This window comes from Acipenser ruthenus, chromosome 7 (assembly GCF_902713425.1).
Source record: "Acipenser ruthenus chromosome 7, fAciRut3.2 maternal haplotype, whole genome shotgun sequence".
Classification (NCBI taxonomy): domain Eukaryota; kingdom Metazoa; phylum Chordata; class Actinopteri; order Acipenseriformes; family Acipenseridae; genus Acipenser; species Acipenser ruthenus.
Window position 1 is genome coordinate 41938284 of NC_081195.1, and position 19091 is coordinate 41957374.

Genomic DNA, 19091 nt, shown 5'->3' on the forward strand with positions numbered 1-19091 from the left:
GCTGTAATTTAACTTTCTAGTATTTATTTATTAGAAAGTTATGTGTGCTAAGCAATGGCTGTTTATATAACAATTACAGTATTATGCAACTGAGCAGGCATTGTATCACCTCTGGAATTAAAGTTAAATTAGGACAGTTGTATGTAGCAACAATGTGTAATGTGTGTTATAACAGTGTTATTACAACATCAAGAGTTCTATCAAGTCTGTAAATATTTAGATGTATATAAAAAAAATATTTAGATGTATGTAAAATAAATATGTAGGGTTAGGTTAATTTTTTATGGGCGATTGTATAGTGTATATGCTAACTGCATGTGTTTGCAGACATCCATGTATAGTGTTGTACAGTTAGGGAGAAAGGATATAGAACGTCATTATTCTGTCTCGGTTGTCCTTTTGGGTTCATATCACTATTTCTTGTCTTCTTCCTAATTATTTTAGGAAAGTAAAACAATTAAATAGTGATAGTTCTAAAGTACCATTGACAGCAGTCTTAGAAAATGTTCTGTATTCTGCCGTGCTGAAGTATGTAGAGCACAAACAATATTCCAAATAATGCTATGCAAAGCCACCAAAAGATCTCTGGCCTTGTTTGTCCATTCCCTATTTCTTGTATACTCCCAGTACTGGGAAATTTCAGTGACACGGCTTGGAATTAGTTCAGTGACCTCAACTGTGCCCTTCCACCTACTCCAAACTCCTTTCAATTTGCAGAAAGCCTTAAGTGGACAAAATCCAGATGCCTTTTGCGTGTAGTTCAGTGAGAACAGGCATGTAGAATCCCGTCAAACTGATGGATGCACTTCAGGGTCTGTTAACCCTTCATGGACTGCAGTGTGCAAAGACAATACCAAAACAGGATGAGCTGGGAACTTTGACGAGATTTTACTGTCACTCCTAATGTCAGAAATAAAGTGCTGTCTCTTTGGTTTAGATTTCAATGTTAATTGTGTGGTGTATGGGTTACTCAACAAGTTATCACAGTTGCTGTGCTGCTAACTTCATGGTGCTGGTATAAAAATATATAATAGAAAAGCCTGTATTTACTCCCACCCTTACTTAGTTTGAGTCTTAAAAAAGCGTGCACAAAAAACATCTATTAGACCAGATATATAGGCAACCTTGGCTCTTTCCAACCATTGTATTTCATTTAATGGCCTCCCTGAAGATCAATGAAATAATGAAGAACCTGGTTGAAACAAAGACTTGCAATGAATTGACTGGAAGAGCTGAGGTTGCCTACCCCTGTATTAGACCATCATTGTTCTCTGAATACAACCAATACTCCATCTAGTACCAACCTCTCTCTTGTTTGGACATAATAAAATAATGACAAATTAATCGTTCAGTAGCAATTACTAATAATTCTGTTCCCGTTCAAGTACGAAATGTAACGATTACCATAGGGGTATTTACCTCTTAAAGACCCGAAACCTGAATAAGATATACCAAAGCTGCTCAACGAGCCTGTGACGCAGTTATGGCCCGCCCCCGAGGACATAAAAACACTGTGGTCACAGACCTCAACACCATTTTTCCTTTCAAGAAGTGACCTGACAGGAGAGCTGTTTCAGGTAAGTACTTGTTACTTTTTTGTTATATATTTTGCATTTATTCTGTTTTACTCCAAATATATGCGATTTTGAGAATAATCGCTGTATTAGTTTTACTAATTATGTGTATTTGTGTATTTCATTTAAGTATTTGTTATTACTGTATTTTGTTTCTCTGTTTTTCACAGAGACTAAGCGCAGGCCTGTCAGTGACAGCTGTTGGGTTCCACAGTGCTGCGCAGGACCAAGATACTCGCTTTGGTTGTGGTTGCTTGCAGTCTCTCCCACAGCATATTGATGCCGTTTTGGTGACAGATTTTGCATCACCATTATCAGGGCTGTTAGTTAATTCTAACAAGCAGGCTTCTTTCAGTCTCGTGTGAGTACTGACTGAGTGGTTTTGCCAGTGGCTTGAACAGGTGGGCATCCCTGTACATTGCTACCCACGGTAACTGCAAAACGGTGGACCCGTACCATAAGGTACAGAGGTCACCGACACTCTCTGTTCCCGACCTGGGACCGAGGTAACCACACCAGTGCCAACCTGGTACCGTACCCGTACTGGTACCATACCGTACCGACCCGGTGCTAATGACCCGGTGTTAAAGTCACTGAACCGATCCCAAACCAACCCAGTACCGTCCCGGTTCCGACCCGCTACCGACCGGTGCGTACGTCCCTGGTCCGGTACCAAACCAGTCTTGTTCGGGTTTTTACCAGCACGGTTGCAGTCTATAAGCAGATTGAGGCACATCTGTACATCTGTATACTGTACACTGCATTGCTTGCTTCTGACATACAAGGCCAGTCTGCCTGCTGAGGACAAGCATGGCAGATGTTCATCCTGCCTGGGGCCAGCATGCCAAGGAGGCACTATTGAACCTCAGTTTTTGCGAGTTTTGTGCACATTTCTCTAAGCGCACGCTAAAGAAACTTCTCTCTCCCGCAGGTCTACAGAGTGCTCTGCTTCCCTTACTCCAGCACAGCGCTCTTCTCTGCAACAAGGAAAATAGCCCACGCAGGAAACCGTCTTCACAGTCTTCCTCATCTTCATCTGCTCCTCCTTCTCCCTGAGGAAGAAGAAGAAAAGTCGCTGTTCGAAATGATCAGCGGACTCAGAGCTGATGGAAAAGCTCTGGGCAGCTGTTTCCCACCAAGGAACAGCAGTCGCAGAATTACTGCGTGAACATTCAGCGTCGCCTGCCCCACCTGTCCCCTGCAGAATGGCAATAGGAGGACATGCTGTCCATCGCTACCTCTGAGGAGTTGGGGCGAACAGGAGCTGGTGTTCCCGTCTGAGGACATGGAGTCAGACAGCACATCTCTTGCGGCAGGGGCGGTAGCAAGAGAGGGCTGGGCTCCCCAAATTATGGCTTTAATAGGTTCCACTGCCTGGCGCATAGACAGAAGGCTCAGGCTGAGCCACAAGTCATACAGCAGCCCTTTTCAGGGAGCCATCTGGAGTATCGGCGTCAGTGCAACACGGACATCTGGGTGCTTACTACCGTTCAGACTGGCTGCTCACTGCATTTCACGCACTGTCCCCTTTCCTTTCGGCGTGAATGTAACATCAGTCATGGACCCACAGAACTCTGTGGTTGTGTCTCAGGAGGTTTCAGCACTTCTGCAAAAACTGGCTATTTGCATGCTAGACCCCCTTCAGTTGGAGGCAGGGTTCTACTCCAGGTAATTCCTAGTGCTCAAGCAGGATGGTGGCCTCAGACCGATCCTTGACCTCAGACAGGCCAACCTGTATCTGAGTCGAAGGAGGTTCAAAATGTTGATGATGCAACAGCTGTTGCAGTCAATCAGGCCAGGCGACTGGTTCACCCATAAAACTAGCGCACAGGGAGTACCTGCGATTTGCTTTTCAGGGAACATCATATAAGTTCTGTGTCTTGCCATTTGGCCTCTCCCTAGCTCCCTATACCTGCATGGAAGCTATCCTGGCTCCTTTGAGACTAAGGCATCAGAGTGCTCAATTATCTGGACGACTGGCTCATTTGCGCCCAGTCACCAGCACAGGCAGAGGCCCATATGGAACTTTCACCGGCCACCTTCAACGGTTGGGCCTTACGGTGGATCATGTGAAGAGCTTGATTGGAGTCCAGGCCCATGCTGTCCACTGGTGGATGAGAGTGCAGATAATAGCCACTTGTTTAGAGCTCGTTCAGCTCAACATAGCGCTCACGGTAGTGACGTTCCGGAGACTTCTGGGCTTGATGGTAGCAGCTTCCCAAACCCTTCCATTGGGTCTCCTGCGCATGTGCCCTCTGCAGGCCTGGTTCAACAGGAAACAGCCTGCCCATCTATGCCCCGGTGTAGCGGTGTGCAGTGTCACCAGAAGGGAGGTCATCACCGCAGATGCATCCAGCCTGGGCTAGGGTGCTGTGTAGAATGTCCTGGGTCTGCAAGGTGTGTGGAACCCCCCTTGGCAGGGTCTCCACATCAATGTTTAGAGCTGCAGGCAGTTTACCTGGCCTTGCAGAATTTCTTTCAGGAGGTTCAAGGGAGACATGCGCTTGTCTGTTTAGACAACACAACAGTGTTGCCTTACATCAACCACCAGGGCCCGCAAGCTTTTACTCTGGGCACACGAGAACCACCTCTCACTATGGGCAGTACATCTGCCCGGGGTGACAAATTGTGCAGCGGACCTCTTAAAGCTGGTGAACCTCATTTGGGAGAGGTTTGGGAAGGCATGGATCCGCTGGCAATAGATGCATTGGCACACCAGTGGCCAAGGCAACTGTTATATGCCTTCAGGGTGCTTCTAGTAGCCCCAGGAGATTCTGGTTTTCAACCCTGATGCAGCTCCTGAGCGGCCAGCCGTGGAGACTGCCCAAGCTCCGTAACCTGCTCAGTCAGGCACAAGGGACCTTATGGCATACCGACCCATTGAGCCTGCAGTCTGGGTCTGGACCCTGAATGGCTGCATTTGAGCCATCTGGTGCTTTCTAATAGAGTCATTGACACCTGGCAGAATGCCAGAGCACTGTCAACGTGTTCCCAGTATAGGATAAAGTGGGGTGTTTTTCAAACGTAGTGTCTGCCTTGTGGGTTTGACCCCACGACCTGTCTCATGGCAGTTATACTGCAGTATTGGCAGGACCTTTTTGACAAGGGGAAATCCCCCTCCATGTTAAAGGTCTATCTGGCAGCCATTTCAGCAGAGGCTGTCCAAATGGATAGCAGACACAGTCAGGACTGCCTATGAGCTGGCCAACTTGCCCTTTCAGAAAACCTCACTGCCCATTCCACCAGGGGCATGGCAACTTCCTGGACTTTATTCCAGGGTGCATCTGTCAAGGACATTTGCAATGTAGCAGTGTGGGCTACTCCCCATACCTTTACTAGGTTCTACAGACCTAATGTCGTGGATCCTCAAAACAGCTTTGATATATAAGGTTTCAGGTCTTTAAGAGGTAAATACCCATATGGTAATGGTTACATTTCTATTTCAGGGAGCCAGGGTTCTGATTAAGGCTGGGTATCAGCAGTGTCTTAACGATACGATACGTATAGCGATATGAGGGTCACGATACGATACGTATCACTATACAGTCAATTCAGCTCGAAACATAAAAATCACACAGTTGTCTCATTTGCTTGTGCAAGTGTTTGCAATAACACTGATAAAGCACCATTGGTCAAATGAGCTTCATGGCCTGTTTTGCTTTTGTTTCCTGTTTATTCTTTAAATTACATTTTGTTAAAACAAAATTACAAATCAGGGCTCCAGACACAGTTGTTGCCTTAGGATTCAGTGGCTCCTCGGTCAAATCCAATTGCTGGTGTTTGTTGCTATCATATCAATTCCATTTGACAAAAACACCCTTAACACAGTGATTGGTAAGTGAGGCTGCTAGAGCAAATGATAATAAATAATATTGTAGCGAACCTCAGTTCCTGCAGGCAGGCGCATCACACAGGGTGAGGCAATCTACACACAGGCGGAGGGCGGGTGCGAACCCGGGACCTCTCGCACTAAAGCATAGCACCGATACCGCTGTACAAAAGAGCTGGCTCCGTTGCAAGGAGCGCATATCGGGCTTATGTCTCTGTGTGTGATTACGTCACCTACCAGCCCTGCTGCTGCCTTCCCCTGTGCATGCTACACTCTTCTCCTGCTAACCTCAAGTCCTCCCCGGACTTGCTCACTAGGCTATAGTCCGACGAGTGCGTGCCGGGGTACCTGCGTCCACTTCTGACACCAATGTAGTGATGGCGTGTAGTGGATTCCAGTGGGAAGGAGACGCTGCAAAAGGGGTTTCTTTGGCGCTAGAGAGTGCCATTTATTGCTCTTTGAATCAGGACTGGCGCTTATAAGTGCAGTTTATTAGCTCTTTTAGCACAAATGGATTCTTAGCTTGTTCTATCTCTCCAAATACCAAATGCCAGTCACCCAACACCCTTGACAACATGCAGGCTGCAGCTTAAATACAGTCAGCCCTGACCACATCCACCCCCCACCCAGGCCCTCTCTGCACCAATCACCGTGCGGCACACAGACTCCGGGCGGGGTACACTCAACCTGGCAGGCGGCAAAGAGCGAACGTGACTGGAGACAGGCAAGTACACAAAAACACAGACACATCACACAAACACTGTACAGCAATACACAGAAATACAACTATTTACAAGTGATTTGGTGAAAGACAGACAACGATAATCCAAAGAGCAACACTGTTTATTTATAATCCAGGTCTGGTGACCACAAACAATAATCCCAGGCAATACACAACAATGTGTACTGCACTGTTCTAAAGCACGGGTTGCAGTCCCAAATAATAACAGTGAATTTACACACACAAATACACACACAATCACAAGTCCCGAGTGAGTGCTTTCAGTGCAAATGGTGAAATACAATTCAATACGTGAACAAAAGGTGCAGTGTTGTCCAGGTTCGTGCTGGCCTTAAGCGACAGCTCCTGGATTGTGTTTAGCTGTCTAATAATTACAAATCAAACACAATATTAGCAATGACTAAACAAACAAACACTCATGATATTATCACGCTCCTTTCCAGTTCGTCCGTAACCATAACAAAGGAACAGATCACTTCGCTTCGTCCCCTTTTTGTACCGTCAATCACACCCCCTTGGTTAATGATTGCAATCGCTCCTTCAATTCACGACTGCCACATCGCTTACCTTCCAGGTCAATGATTTGGTGTACCATAGCTCCGCCCCCTTTCTAGATGGCTGACTTCCACCTAACCCTGGGAATGAATTGTCTTGCCATCCAGTCCAGGGCACTCTGTTCCCTTTACACAGTGCTCTCACAGGTCGGGAGGCAGACTTCTCTCTATGTCACACCCACCCAGAAACAAGACTATCGGACTTTTCAAATTCCTGTAATTCAGTGGCTATCATCTGGTCAACATGTTTCTTACAACACTTTCCATTTATTTTTACCAAGTAAGTAACTGGTCCTAGTACTTTCTGTACCACCCCTGGTAACCATTTTTTTCTCTCTCCTCCCCAGTAATTCCTAAATAGAACCTTTTGCTGAGGAAGAAAGGTTCGGAGACAGGCTTTTCGGCATTTATCAGGGCTGTTTTTCGTATGTTCCTGCTCTCTCTGCATCTGAGCTGTAAAAATAGTTTTTTTTTTTAATCAAAGATAACCTTGTCCGGACTTGTCGTTTCAGAAACAGCTCTGCAGGAGCATACTTGCCAACATTTGGAAACTGTTCAGTAGGACACTCATCATACACATCATGCGCAAAAAACACTCATTATCATATAATAGACCTACCCCCCCCCCCCCCCCAGCTCTACACGACACGACCATCATGACAGTAAAAATAGACATAATGAAGCGTTCTTACCTTTGTATAAGTTAGTGATCAGCAGATGTGTCAGCTGCACGAAGAGCACAGTATACGGTTTTCACTAACTCTACTGTGCAGAATAAATAATGTTCTTAATATGGGTGAATATCGGGACTTTCTTCCTATGTATCGGGACGCGGGACATTTGCTAGGAAATCAGGACTGTCCCGACCATATAGGGACTGTTGGCATGTATGTTTATGCTATTTTTTATTTAACTTGTGGAGTACAATACACCACAAAGATGTGTGTATCTGTTTCTCAGAATAATGACAAAGGCTTTGTTGATGACAGCCTGAGCATGTTTCATAATGTCAAACAGTTGTATTTGGAGATGACTGCTGTCACTAATTAGTAAAGAGTTCAAGTGATAATTGGGGCTTAAAATCAATGTTCTTGTTATGTTTTACATTTACTATGTATTATATTTAATACAGTATCATTGTGATACACATGTTTTGATTCGTGTTTTTACTATTTAAGAAATAAATAAATTATAAAGTGTAAATATGTAGTAATATTAATTACGTTTTCCACTTGTACTGAGAAGCAGAGTGATTCTACTATCAATTTGTTCAGCGACTGCTGCTGTATGAAAGACTGCTGGTGTTGAAACAGAACGAGTTGAGAAAGCTGAAAATCTGAAACTATAGAAGTGCTTATACTGCCAGGATTTAGCAAATAGACTGGCTAAGAACATCACTATGCAGGCTATATCAAGTTCTCTACCACTTTAATTTGGCTGCACTGATCAACACTAGTGAAGGCTATGATTGATTGTTTGGAGCGAAGGATCGATATTGAAAAGAGCTCATTCAAATTCCTTGCACTATGTATCATTTTAAGGTTAGTTCGAATACTGTAAACTGTTTTACATTTGTGTCTTCTTTCTTTCATCCGTTTTCACTAAACTCTGAATTAGATGTGTTGTATTACGTAATATGGAGGACAGGTATACAATTAGTAGCCATTAAATTTAAGCGACAAGTCGGTTTAGAGTAAATTAATTAATTTTAATATGATATGTCAGATCATTTGAAGTATTATTATTATTATCTTCATTCTTCTTCTTCTTCTTGTTATGATTATTATTGATAACAGTCATCTTCACAGTCACAGTTACTTTGGTGAATGCAGTTGATAGTTAAATTACACTCTGTAGTTATTTGGCTATTGCTGTCTTTTTACTTTCAAACCCAGAAGTCTCATCTTTCATTGGGGTCGTTATAGGTTAAGGCATTATAGAATAATTGGAACCCTGCTTAGGGTCAGGTAATAGGTAAGGTCTCTTTTGCTTGTGTTATGTTAGAGATCAGTGTCTGTACTGCTTAAATCTTACTGCTATGATGTGTGAGTTGTTATATTATTACTTGCATTTCATTATCCAGTGTACAACCCAGCAATATAAAGATTACTTGTTGCAGTTCTCAAGATGTAAGGGTAAACCGTGTGCATGTGCGTGTGCGTGTGTGTTTCCTATGTACACTTTATCAAAAAAGAAAACAACAAGGCATTGTTATTTAAATGGAAGATGGCGTTTGTTTCAATATTAAAGGTAAATGAGGCCTATAAAAGGGCATGTTTTTCTTTTTTATTTAACACAATGTTTGGGGACTGTGACAGATCATGTAAGCCTAGCGGTGCGACAATAATTGATAGGGCAGTCAGCATTTGCAGCTGAATATGATACCTGAATTGCAGTATTTATTGAGGCATCTACGTGACCCCCTGACAGCAGGACAGAGCTGTGGCACAGTGCAGTGATGCTTCTCTCAGATGTTGAATCTAAGAACGACCAGTGTCTCATGTGCAGGTCTGAAGCAGAATGAGTTTGGGTGGTCTCATTTAAGTTAAAAATGGTTATAATTAGAGGTGGAATTCCAAGGGCTCATTTCTGTAGCATTATTCACAGCTTTATTTTACCCTGTCTGGGGTGAATATCTTCTATGACAGGGATATAGTGGAAGCTGTCCATGCAAACTTCAGTTTTATCTACGAGAATCGGAGTGCCATATCTACACACACTGCCCTGTTACACTTGTTGGAGGGTACTGTTAGAATGTATTTATACATTATTGGATTGATTTTCAGTAATATTGAATGTTTTAAATCTGAAGGGTTTCATTTCTTTATTTTGTTGCTGGTAAGTACAGGAGCTTTTCTGTTAACCGGAGTAAAATTCCAGTTAACGTTGCAGAATGCAATTTTTGATTTTTTTATGTGGGGGGCAATATTTTTTAAAAAAACCCTCACTTAACCCTTAGAAGCTGTATAATAATATCCTGTTTTTAAACTACTCCCCCCTCCCACCACATTAATGTTTGCCCACAGAAACCTGCGCTGTTAATAATGGAGGCTGTGACCGGACATGCAAAGACACAGCCACTGGGGTCCGTTGCAGTTGTCCAGTTGGATTCACCCTGCAGCCTGATGGGAAAACATGCAAAGGTCAGTCTATGTTTGCTTTGTAATGCATCACCAGCCCCTTCCTGTCCTCCCTTGAAATAACTATGCAGCCGGTCTGCAGCCGCTGGAATAGGCTCCAGTTGACATAGAAACTAGAGAGCAATCGATCACCAGCAAGCCCTTCATTTGTACTACTTACTGTACTTTTTACCCCTTTATTAAAATATGGTAGTATCTTTCTTGACTACCTTCATCATTAATAATTATGATGATTCTACAATGTGTCGTACAAAATAGTATTATGTTATGCAGCTACCGAGATATGAATATCAAACTGCAAACTTTAAATAACACATGAGGTAAATGTTTGTAAATTGAACCCATTCGGGGTCTATTCAGTTTATCTGAACAGTGGGAGATGTAAACACTGCCACTGAAATACTGTAATTAATTTTTCAAACCAAGGTTTGAAATATCAAACATTTAGCTACTTTTTCTTCCAGTTATGGGATGTCTGTTTAGATAAAAAATGAAAATGAAGCACATAAACAGATGAAATACCAGGCAGATTGTTGCAGAGTGAGTGACTGCTTTCCTGTGCCTTGCTATGCTGTTGAGTCAACAGAGCAACAGGCTGGTTACATGTGGTTAAATGATGTGTCAGCAAACATAGCGGAGCCTGCAAGTCTTATCGCCATGGTTACACTGTACCATCACATGATGGTCTGATTACTTCCGTGATTGACCGGGATATAGTCCTTACGTTTTTCATTCAAGAATGTTGCATGTATATGCTTAAATACTTGGATGTGCTCTCCCAGCATTGCAATGAGACACATTCATAAACTGTGTAGTGTTTGAACAGTGGGGCCGTATTGGAGCCAAGAACCTTTGTATTAAGAGATTGCCATCTTGCTGTAGTCTTGTGAATTGTCCGGTGAGTAATTGTTATATTTGTGAACTGCTTGGTTTAGGTACAGTATGACTTTAAACCTTCCACAGCAGCCCATGAATACAAGTTCTAAGAAACAGTTTCAGAAAGATTGTTTTATTCCCTCTATAGGGAATTGTTTAATAAAACTATCAACATTAGAGTTTTATATACTGTATATCTAGAGAAACACTCAACCAATTCTGATGAAAGTTGATAAGTAGATGCAATGGCACAATTATTGAGGTGTCCATCTGTCTTTACATACAAACGTCCAAAAGCCAAATTTGGTTGCTCTAATTTTGTATTACAGATATGCTAGAGCATGTATGTTACAATAGTCTAGAACCGATTCATGAATGTCGAAATGTATTTTAATCTTTAAATAGATTAGCGTGTTAAAGCTTTATGCATATGGCCCTATGTGACAAATGCTAGTGTCAGGTAAGCTCTATTTCTCACATACATGGCAAAATTATGTCTGTTTTCCATTCCATTTAAGAGAAAAAAAAAACTAAAAACTTTTTTGCTTTGATGTGATCTGTGTGTGTAATTTTCACCCTGGTATGATTTGTAGTTTGTAGTTTTTTTTTTTTAAGAAACCAGAGGGATTTCATAAAAAAAAGGAATGAACAAACAAGATGGATAGGCCAGCGGCCTCCTTCAACAGCAGTCCTGTGTGGCTTGCCCATGTAATTTCACTCGACTTTGCCAATGGGCTTAATAAATTGTGTTTAATGTTAGTCGTCAGTGGGAGTTGACAAGCAATTTATCACAAACCAGGGAAAAAAGCTGCCTTCCCAACAACCCCTCCCCACCTTCATTGCAGGTATCTGTTAGTTTTAGATGTCTCTTGATATCTGATTAAAGTTTGTGTAGATGGACATGATCTGAGGCACATTATTAATCTTTATAGACAGATGGTGGATATGTTAGTGTTACAGGATAAATGTAAGCATTTGCTTGATCATTATATGACAGGTATGCTACATTAATAGACAACTGGTTGGTAATGTGAAAAGTAGAGTCTTCTTAATGGGCACTAGGGAACGGATCAATACACCAGTGTGTGTTTGTCATGATTTAGACCAGTAAAACTAAACTTTTATTATATATATATATATTATTCTAAATCTACTGTAATCTGAATTTATCTTTTTACTGTAGGAGTAGTCACCATATAAATGATGTAATCCAAGTTCTAAAAGAGGATGCTAGAATGATTCTTTATTTTCATTTTTTAAATATGTTTATAAAAAGGCCAGATTTTCTTTTAAAGGTTGAGCAAATAAGTATCTGTATAAACTCTAAGTATCATATCTCCTATTCTACAAATGGATACAGTATAGTATATATTTAATAACTTTTCCTTGTTTATTGTTTATTTAGTAAATGTAGGATGCTTAATGTAGTAATGTACAGTTTTTACTACACATACTGTTTCATAATTAGGCTCCCTTGAGAACTACAGGGTCAGACATTTCAACTATTTTAACCTGTTTTTATCGAGCAATATGATAAATGGCTTTTTGTCTTCTGGTCTTTCACACACACACACTTCCACACACTTTCCTATTCTCCGATATGATAGCTACTTTAATAAATGGTTTGAAAAGTACCTTTTATTGCAGAGTATCTCATGCAGTCTTTGAAAAAAAGGACCTAATTCTGAAATATTTCCAGATGTATGATTTAGAATGAACATCTGCACTCATGTTCCACAGTGATGAATTATGTCTCCCCACATTTCCTCAGAAAAGACTATCCAGTGTTGTTGAAAATTTGCATTGGCACCTGAGGCAGGTTAATACTGGTTAGCATTCCAATTGCTTTGTAAGGATAGAAATGAAAGAAAAAATCTGCTGTTTCTGAAACCTGATTTAATAGAGTACTTTTCTGTTATCCAAAAAAAAAAGGAAATAGGTTAACCATTCCAAGGCTGAGTCCCAGCTTTCATGTTAAAGTTATCTGAACAGTGCATTTGAGATGTCTCAGAAATTATATATATATATATATATATATATATATATATATATATATATATATATATATATATATATATATATATTACATTTGTTTGTTATTAATAATAAAGTGAAATCTAGCACTAGTTATAAAAAAAAATAATAAACTGCATGGTAATGTAAGGGAATAAATTATGATACGCAATACAACTAATTGCAATATTTGTTATGGGGATATTTCTGGATGCATAGTGCTGAGTGAGAAAGTCATTAAAACGTTTTCATGTTGCTGTCTAAACAGTATGAGATTCCCCAGATTGCTCAGAGATCTAATTACAAAAAAACAAATTAGTCAGGAGTGCTTTGCATAGGGTCTTTATTGTTATTGGAAACTGTTTGGGTTACACAGGGTTTTTTGGTATGTTTAATCACCACATTCTAGGGCTTCTTAGTGACTCGGTATTTTCTTTATGCCAGTTCATTGTGTTATTTTGTTGTTAAGGCATCTTCAATTATTCCCTTCTAAGACTGAAGTCCTGGCTGGAGGAGATTGTGGCCTTTTGCCTCGCTGGCATTCTGTCTCATGCAAATCTAATTGATTGCTCGGTAATAAGAGCTTAATAGGGCATCATGTTGTTTGAGAGACTGATTGATCCCTCAGCAGCCTTGCTCTGCTCTTCGCATCGATCAGACGTTTGATAATGTCAAGCACGATAGGTTCCAGAGGGAAAGAAGCTGACTTTCACATCCATGTGCACTGATAAATTGCTGTCTCTTATCTCCCAAAGCAAGTCTGCTCAGGAAACTGAAAAGACAATCAAGGAGATGAGAAAGTGACACAAAAGGAAATCTGTGTACGAACCGGTGTGCTCCCACTCCTCTACAATCTTGCAGTGATTCTTCTTATTAAAAGGGTTCATGCTTTGGTAATTGACATATTGAGGAATGTCTGAAACCACCATTAGGTAATACCTGCCTGAACCTTTCACCTCCAGCTTCCACAGAGTAAGGGTTATGGCTAAATGGGCGAATGCATCACTTGTAACCCTTAGCAACTGACAGATTTCATGCTGTAAAGCAGGGAATGGCAGGGAGATTAATATCTTAAATTTGAGCTAAGCAGCATTTCAGATGCTCATTATCCCCTCACCATAGATGAGAAGTTAAGAAACATATTGTAATGGGTACAGTAACTAATTAAAGCTAGCAAATACGTTTTATATCTGTAATTACCAAACCATTAAATGTTTTTCAGTCATTACAGTATGCATAATTATTATTATTATTATTATTATTATTTATTTCTTAGCAGACACCCTTATCCAGGGCGACTTACAATTATTACAAGATATCACATTATACATTATTTCACACTATACAGATATCACATTATTTTACATACAATTACCCATTTATACAGTTGGGTTTTTACTGGAGCAATCTAGGTAAAGTACCTTGCTCAAGGGTACAACAGCAGTGTCCCCCACTGGGGATTGAACCCCCAACCCTCCGGTCAAGAGTCCAGAGCCCAAACCACTACTCCACACTGCTGCCCATAAGCCATAAGAACAACAGAAACACTTTTTTTCTTTAACTTTAAAATACTGGGAAACCGTACAGGCTGTGGATCTGTAATGCTGTATTAGTGGTCTTATTTAATCCTTAAGTATCATGACAAACACAAAAAAAATATCACACACAATTTGAGGAAACAGCAGAGGATTAGAAGATATGTAACCTGCCAGGTGGGGCCGCAGGCTCCCTTAGGATTAAACAGTGCTGTAGGTTGTGACAACGTGTCAGTCCAGGAGAGGATAGCATTTAGCCAGGGAGAGTGTGACCACAGAGCGGTAAACTTCATAATATTTTGATGCCTGGACTGCTCTAGAGATGGATCAAGGTGTCTTTTAACACATTATACATGACTTGATTTTAAGCCTTGCTGCTCTCACAATGAGATCATGTCAACACTTCCAGACAAGAAGCCTGGCATGCCAAAGTCTCTACATGACTTGGGATTTAGTGACTTTTAGTTTTTTTAATATGTAATGTAAACCTGACTATTTACATAATTGGCAGTCACACACCTCTGCAGAAAGACAACAGTTCCTTTAACTTAAGGAGCATGAAGGCATGAACAGTTAATTAATTTTTAAATGTATTATATGAGAAAATGGTTTAGTATGGCCTATAAGCACACATGATGTTATCTACCCTGGGATTTTTAAGTTTCTGTCCAGTCTTTATTGTTTAACCTGCTGCTTCCTTCACAGTGTTTGTGCTAAATACCTCTTTTGGCACTTTTCCCATACTGTTTTGTGCTTGACTGACTACCGGCTCAAAGGCTTTAATACTAATCTGAAGCAGTTTTCATCACATAGAACACCAATCAAAAAGGGATTACCAGTGTAATCTCCAGTGCGATTCTCTGGCCGCCTCCTTTCACTTTAGATTAGACAGCAGAATTCAACAGTCTGTGTGAGCTGCTTAATGTAGCATCACAAACCTGGGAGGAAAATATTGTACCAAAAATAATAGCTTTGCGGGTGCTGCGAGATCAGTGCGAGCACAAGATCTTGCGTGAAAGTGGAGCCAGCAATTGAGAGCTTGTTAAAGATACTTTCTCATGTCTCCATCTGAATTTGAGAGAGAGGGAGACAGGGAGAGTGGATGGTGCACAATGTCTTCTGGGAATAGTAGTTTATCTGGTACACACTGAAAGGTGTTTCCAATTAGCAGAAATGCAGAGGAAAACTACAACTCCTGTAATCCACACATGTCAACAACGCTGGCATCAATTAACTTTGGTTTAATGGGGACTAAACAGTCATAGGATTTTCCACGCTATCGAGCAGTGCCACAGTTTATTTGTTGTCTACCGTCCCATATGTTTTTTTAAATTTCCATACCACCACTTATTATTGTGCATACTCAGTAAAGCAGGTATTTCAGCAGGGGGTGAAAGGGTTTGAGTTGCACCTCCATTTGTTCCGTGTCAGTTGAGTAACGTGGTGAGCTTCAGTTTGGTTATTGACGGGCTTGAAAATAGAGTGAGTTCTGAAATGAGAAATCTCTGTGTTCTTTTTGATCCTCGTTTTATGTAAATTGTTTTTTTCTGTCAAAATATGTATAGTAGTATCTCGATAGTACTTGCACACTTAAGTTGTACCTTATTTCCTTTGCTGTCTTCCACAATGAAATCCCTATGGCACATTCTTCTGGGGTTTTTGTGTGCAGGCATTTTTGTACATTTTGCCACAATTCTATTTTAATTCCTCCATATTTTAACTGCAATACAGCTTTAAATCCCGCTAAAAAGCCTCCATCCTGATTGTAATCTCGTTTTAAATCTCACAAGCGGAGTCTCCAATAGAAATGTAGGAATGTGCTGTCACTCAGTAGTTGGGGTGGGTTTAAAGTATTCAGAACGAATCAATGATAGATTCAAGTCAGGAAGGCGGGACATTGCCCAGCAGCGCTGGGAAATGTATTTATTGTTATTTTTGTAGTAGATTTTTTTTTTTTTTATTGAAAAAGGGTAAAGTCAACATGAATTAATTAACCATTTCCACAGTTTTTCCGGTGTTTTCCAGTGTTTATTGGCTATCCACAGATTTCATTTTTTTTGTATGGGGGGTGTTTTATCGGGTTTTATCAGTTAAAACCGAAAATCAGAAGCCCTAATTATAATGCTACACAACAATATATATTATATTATTTTGTATTTTATTTTTTGTCACTCCACTGTACTATATTGTCCCCAGAGAGACAAAGCTGGGTACATAAACCGAAATGTAGATAAAGAGAGAATCGTTTCTCTCATTTCCTTTTAGTATTATTGTGGTTGCAGTTTCATATCCCCCCTAAATTTGAATATGTTAATGTTCCTGCTTTAAGCATCTAGAAAAGGAGCAGCAACCACACTTCATTTTACCAAGGCAATCTCTTCTCCATAAATCCATATATAGAGCTGGACCTAGCTTGAGTTCTGACTTCTTAATAATTGGACTACTACATGTTATATCATCAGAACTACTTACTAGAACCTGAGGAGACTTTGCTTGAACCATTGTTCAGTAAAGTTATCCACCTAATGTTAATTTACAGTATGTCACAGTGACGGTTTTTATAGCTATGGAAGGCTCTATCTTGTCTGATTTTGATGGACGTTTGCATGGGTGTTTATGAGGTTTTCTTCCACTGTGGATTTAGAAATTGTTAAGTTCAGTGAGCCCCACCCCAGCTCTGCATAGTGAGTAAGCTTTTGAAAAACGAAACGCAAAGCAGTAAGCAATTTCTACAGCTTACTTAGTTTCAAAGGTTTCCATTGTTGGTGACATGGTCTGTTAAACTGTTATGGCTGGGAAACATGATTTTGCATGCATTGGGATGCATTACAACTCCATAAACTTCAATTATTATTATTTTTTTTATATATTCTTCGGTGTAGGTAAGTCTGTTATGTAATCTTCTGCTGTGAGCTTTCCCAAAATCCCATCTATGAAAAGTGTATTTTTAAAGCACTGGAAATGATTTTGTACTGGAACAATTACTCCACTTATCCAACTAATCAAACTTAACAAACAAAGCAAAATCCAAATCAATAAATATTCTAAATTAGCTTTTTTAAGATTTACCACTTAAGCCAATAAGAAGACATGGTTACTCAGGAGTGAAAAAAAGCAGGCCCGGATACACCTTCTCTAAACTGGAGGGGCCGATGTATTAGATCAGGGGGCCATTAAAAAAAAACATGTCTACATGATTACATTCAAAACATCAAGTTAAAAGAAATACATACAAAACACATTAGAATATTAGTTTTACTAGTTCATGCTGTTTTACTAGTTTTAAGAAAGAAAAAAACACATTTTACACTGCAGCAAGGGTTGAATACACTGAGCCAGGTGTGCCAATAAAAACAAAATTGGACACAATTACTAAGCTTTTGAACCAGGTGCAAAGTTTGCTCCACTTTTTTCTAACTGAAATTAGAAAAGGTAAGAGCATTTAAATCAAGTTGTCTATACCTAGTTCAAAAGATCTGCTATTTTTAATTCAGATTTGAAGGGGAGCAAACTTTGCACCTGGTGCAAAAAAACCCCGCTTAATTTGACTTTATATCTGCGGCAAACTCAGTAACTCAGCTTAAAACCCAGTAAATAGGGGCTCCCATCTCGATTCTTACTGTACATATAGCACTTTGCCACACAGTACATATTTTACTTTTCTGTTCACAGATATAGATGAATGTCTGGTGAACAATGGCGGTTGTGACCATTTCTGCAGGAACACGGTCGGCAGTTTTGAGTGCAGCTGTCAGAAAGGACACAAGCTCCTAACGGACGAGCGCAGCTGTCAAGGTGAGTTTATCATTAGGCTTGCTCCATGTTGTTTAGTTTGCTATTCATAAAGCATAATGGTCTTAGATTAACAACCGTTTGTTAATTTGTTTATTTTAGGGTATGTTATTTGTATGTGTATATTGACATATATATATATATATATTGACATATGCCTCATACTTTGCTCACGAAACCTTGTGGCTATTACTATTGTTTCCCTGCTCTGGTGATTTTTACATTAACATACAGTAGATGTAGGTACATACTTGTTATGATTGGTGTTGGCCTTACCTATGTCACTCATACATTTTGAACATACAGTATATCTTGGGAAAGGGTCAGCCTATTATGGTGAAACTTTTGCACTTTCATTCTCAGGAGTTTCAGCATATCGGTCATGATGGCTTGTTAATGTAATTCCTTAGTTCTGGCTTGTGATTGGTTGGGCAAAGAAGGACAGAACTAAACTGAATCTGAATTATATTAAACTTGTCATATTTTTCATGTTCATGATTTAGTCACCATCATGTGAATGTAGATACATATGTTTGTCCTTCAAACCAAATGAATGTCAGTTTTTACATGTATCATCAGAATTGTCGAAATGTGATGAAACTTGACTCTTTGGTCATGCCTGGATAACAAAATCATCCATCTAAGTCAGAAATATGCGTAGTGGTACATGTACAGTATATAGAGAAAAGCAGGTGTGCTGATTCTAGCCAACCTGTCCATTCTGTTCTATTCAAATGCAGTGTTTCCTATCAGACCGGCTTGGCCTCAGATGAATGAGCCAATTCTTTTTTTTTTGTTCTGTGTTCCAAAGACAGGTGCACTGCTCCATTTACTTTAACATCAAAGGCTGTTCTGTAAATAATATCGAAGGTACAGTGCCTGTGGCTTCCGCTGGCATTATGGCTGAATGTACAGCTGCCACATTTATAATGCGACCATTGCATCTGAGAAGCCAAGTTACCCGTTTACAGGCTTTTATAATAGGCATGTCTTTGCATGCCAACAGCTGAAAAATACCTTTTTGAAAGTGATATTT

The 19091-nt window shown here is 40.2% G+C and overlaps 1 protein-coding gene across 4 annotated transcripts in view; it reads left to right on the forward strand.

The window, feature by feature from the left end:
- Positions 1 to 19091, forward strand: part of LOC117415194 (signal peptide, CUB and EGF-like domain-containing protein 1) — a 132883-nt gene that overhangs the window by 81133 nt on the left and 32659 nt on the right. For all 4 annotated transcript variants that reach the window (XM_034025220.3, XM_059026965.1, XM_034025222.3 and 1 more), the window contains 2 exons: positions 9726 to 9842; positions 17936 to 18058. In XM_034025220.3, the coding sequence (XP_033881111.1) occupies positions 9726 to 9842; positions 17936 to 18058 (240 nt within the window). The remainder of the gene's footprint in view (positions 1 to 9725; positions 9843 to 17935; positions 18059 to 19091) is intronic.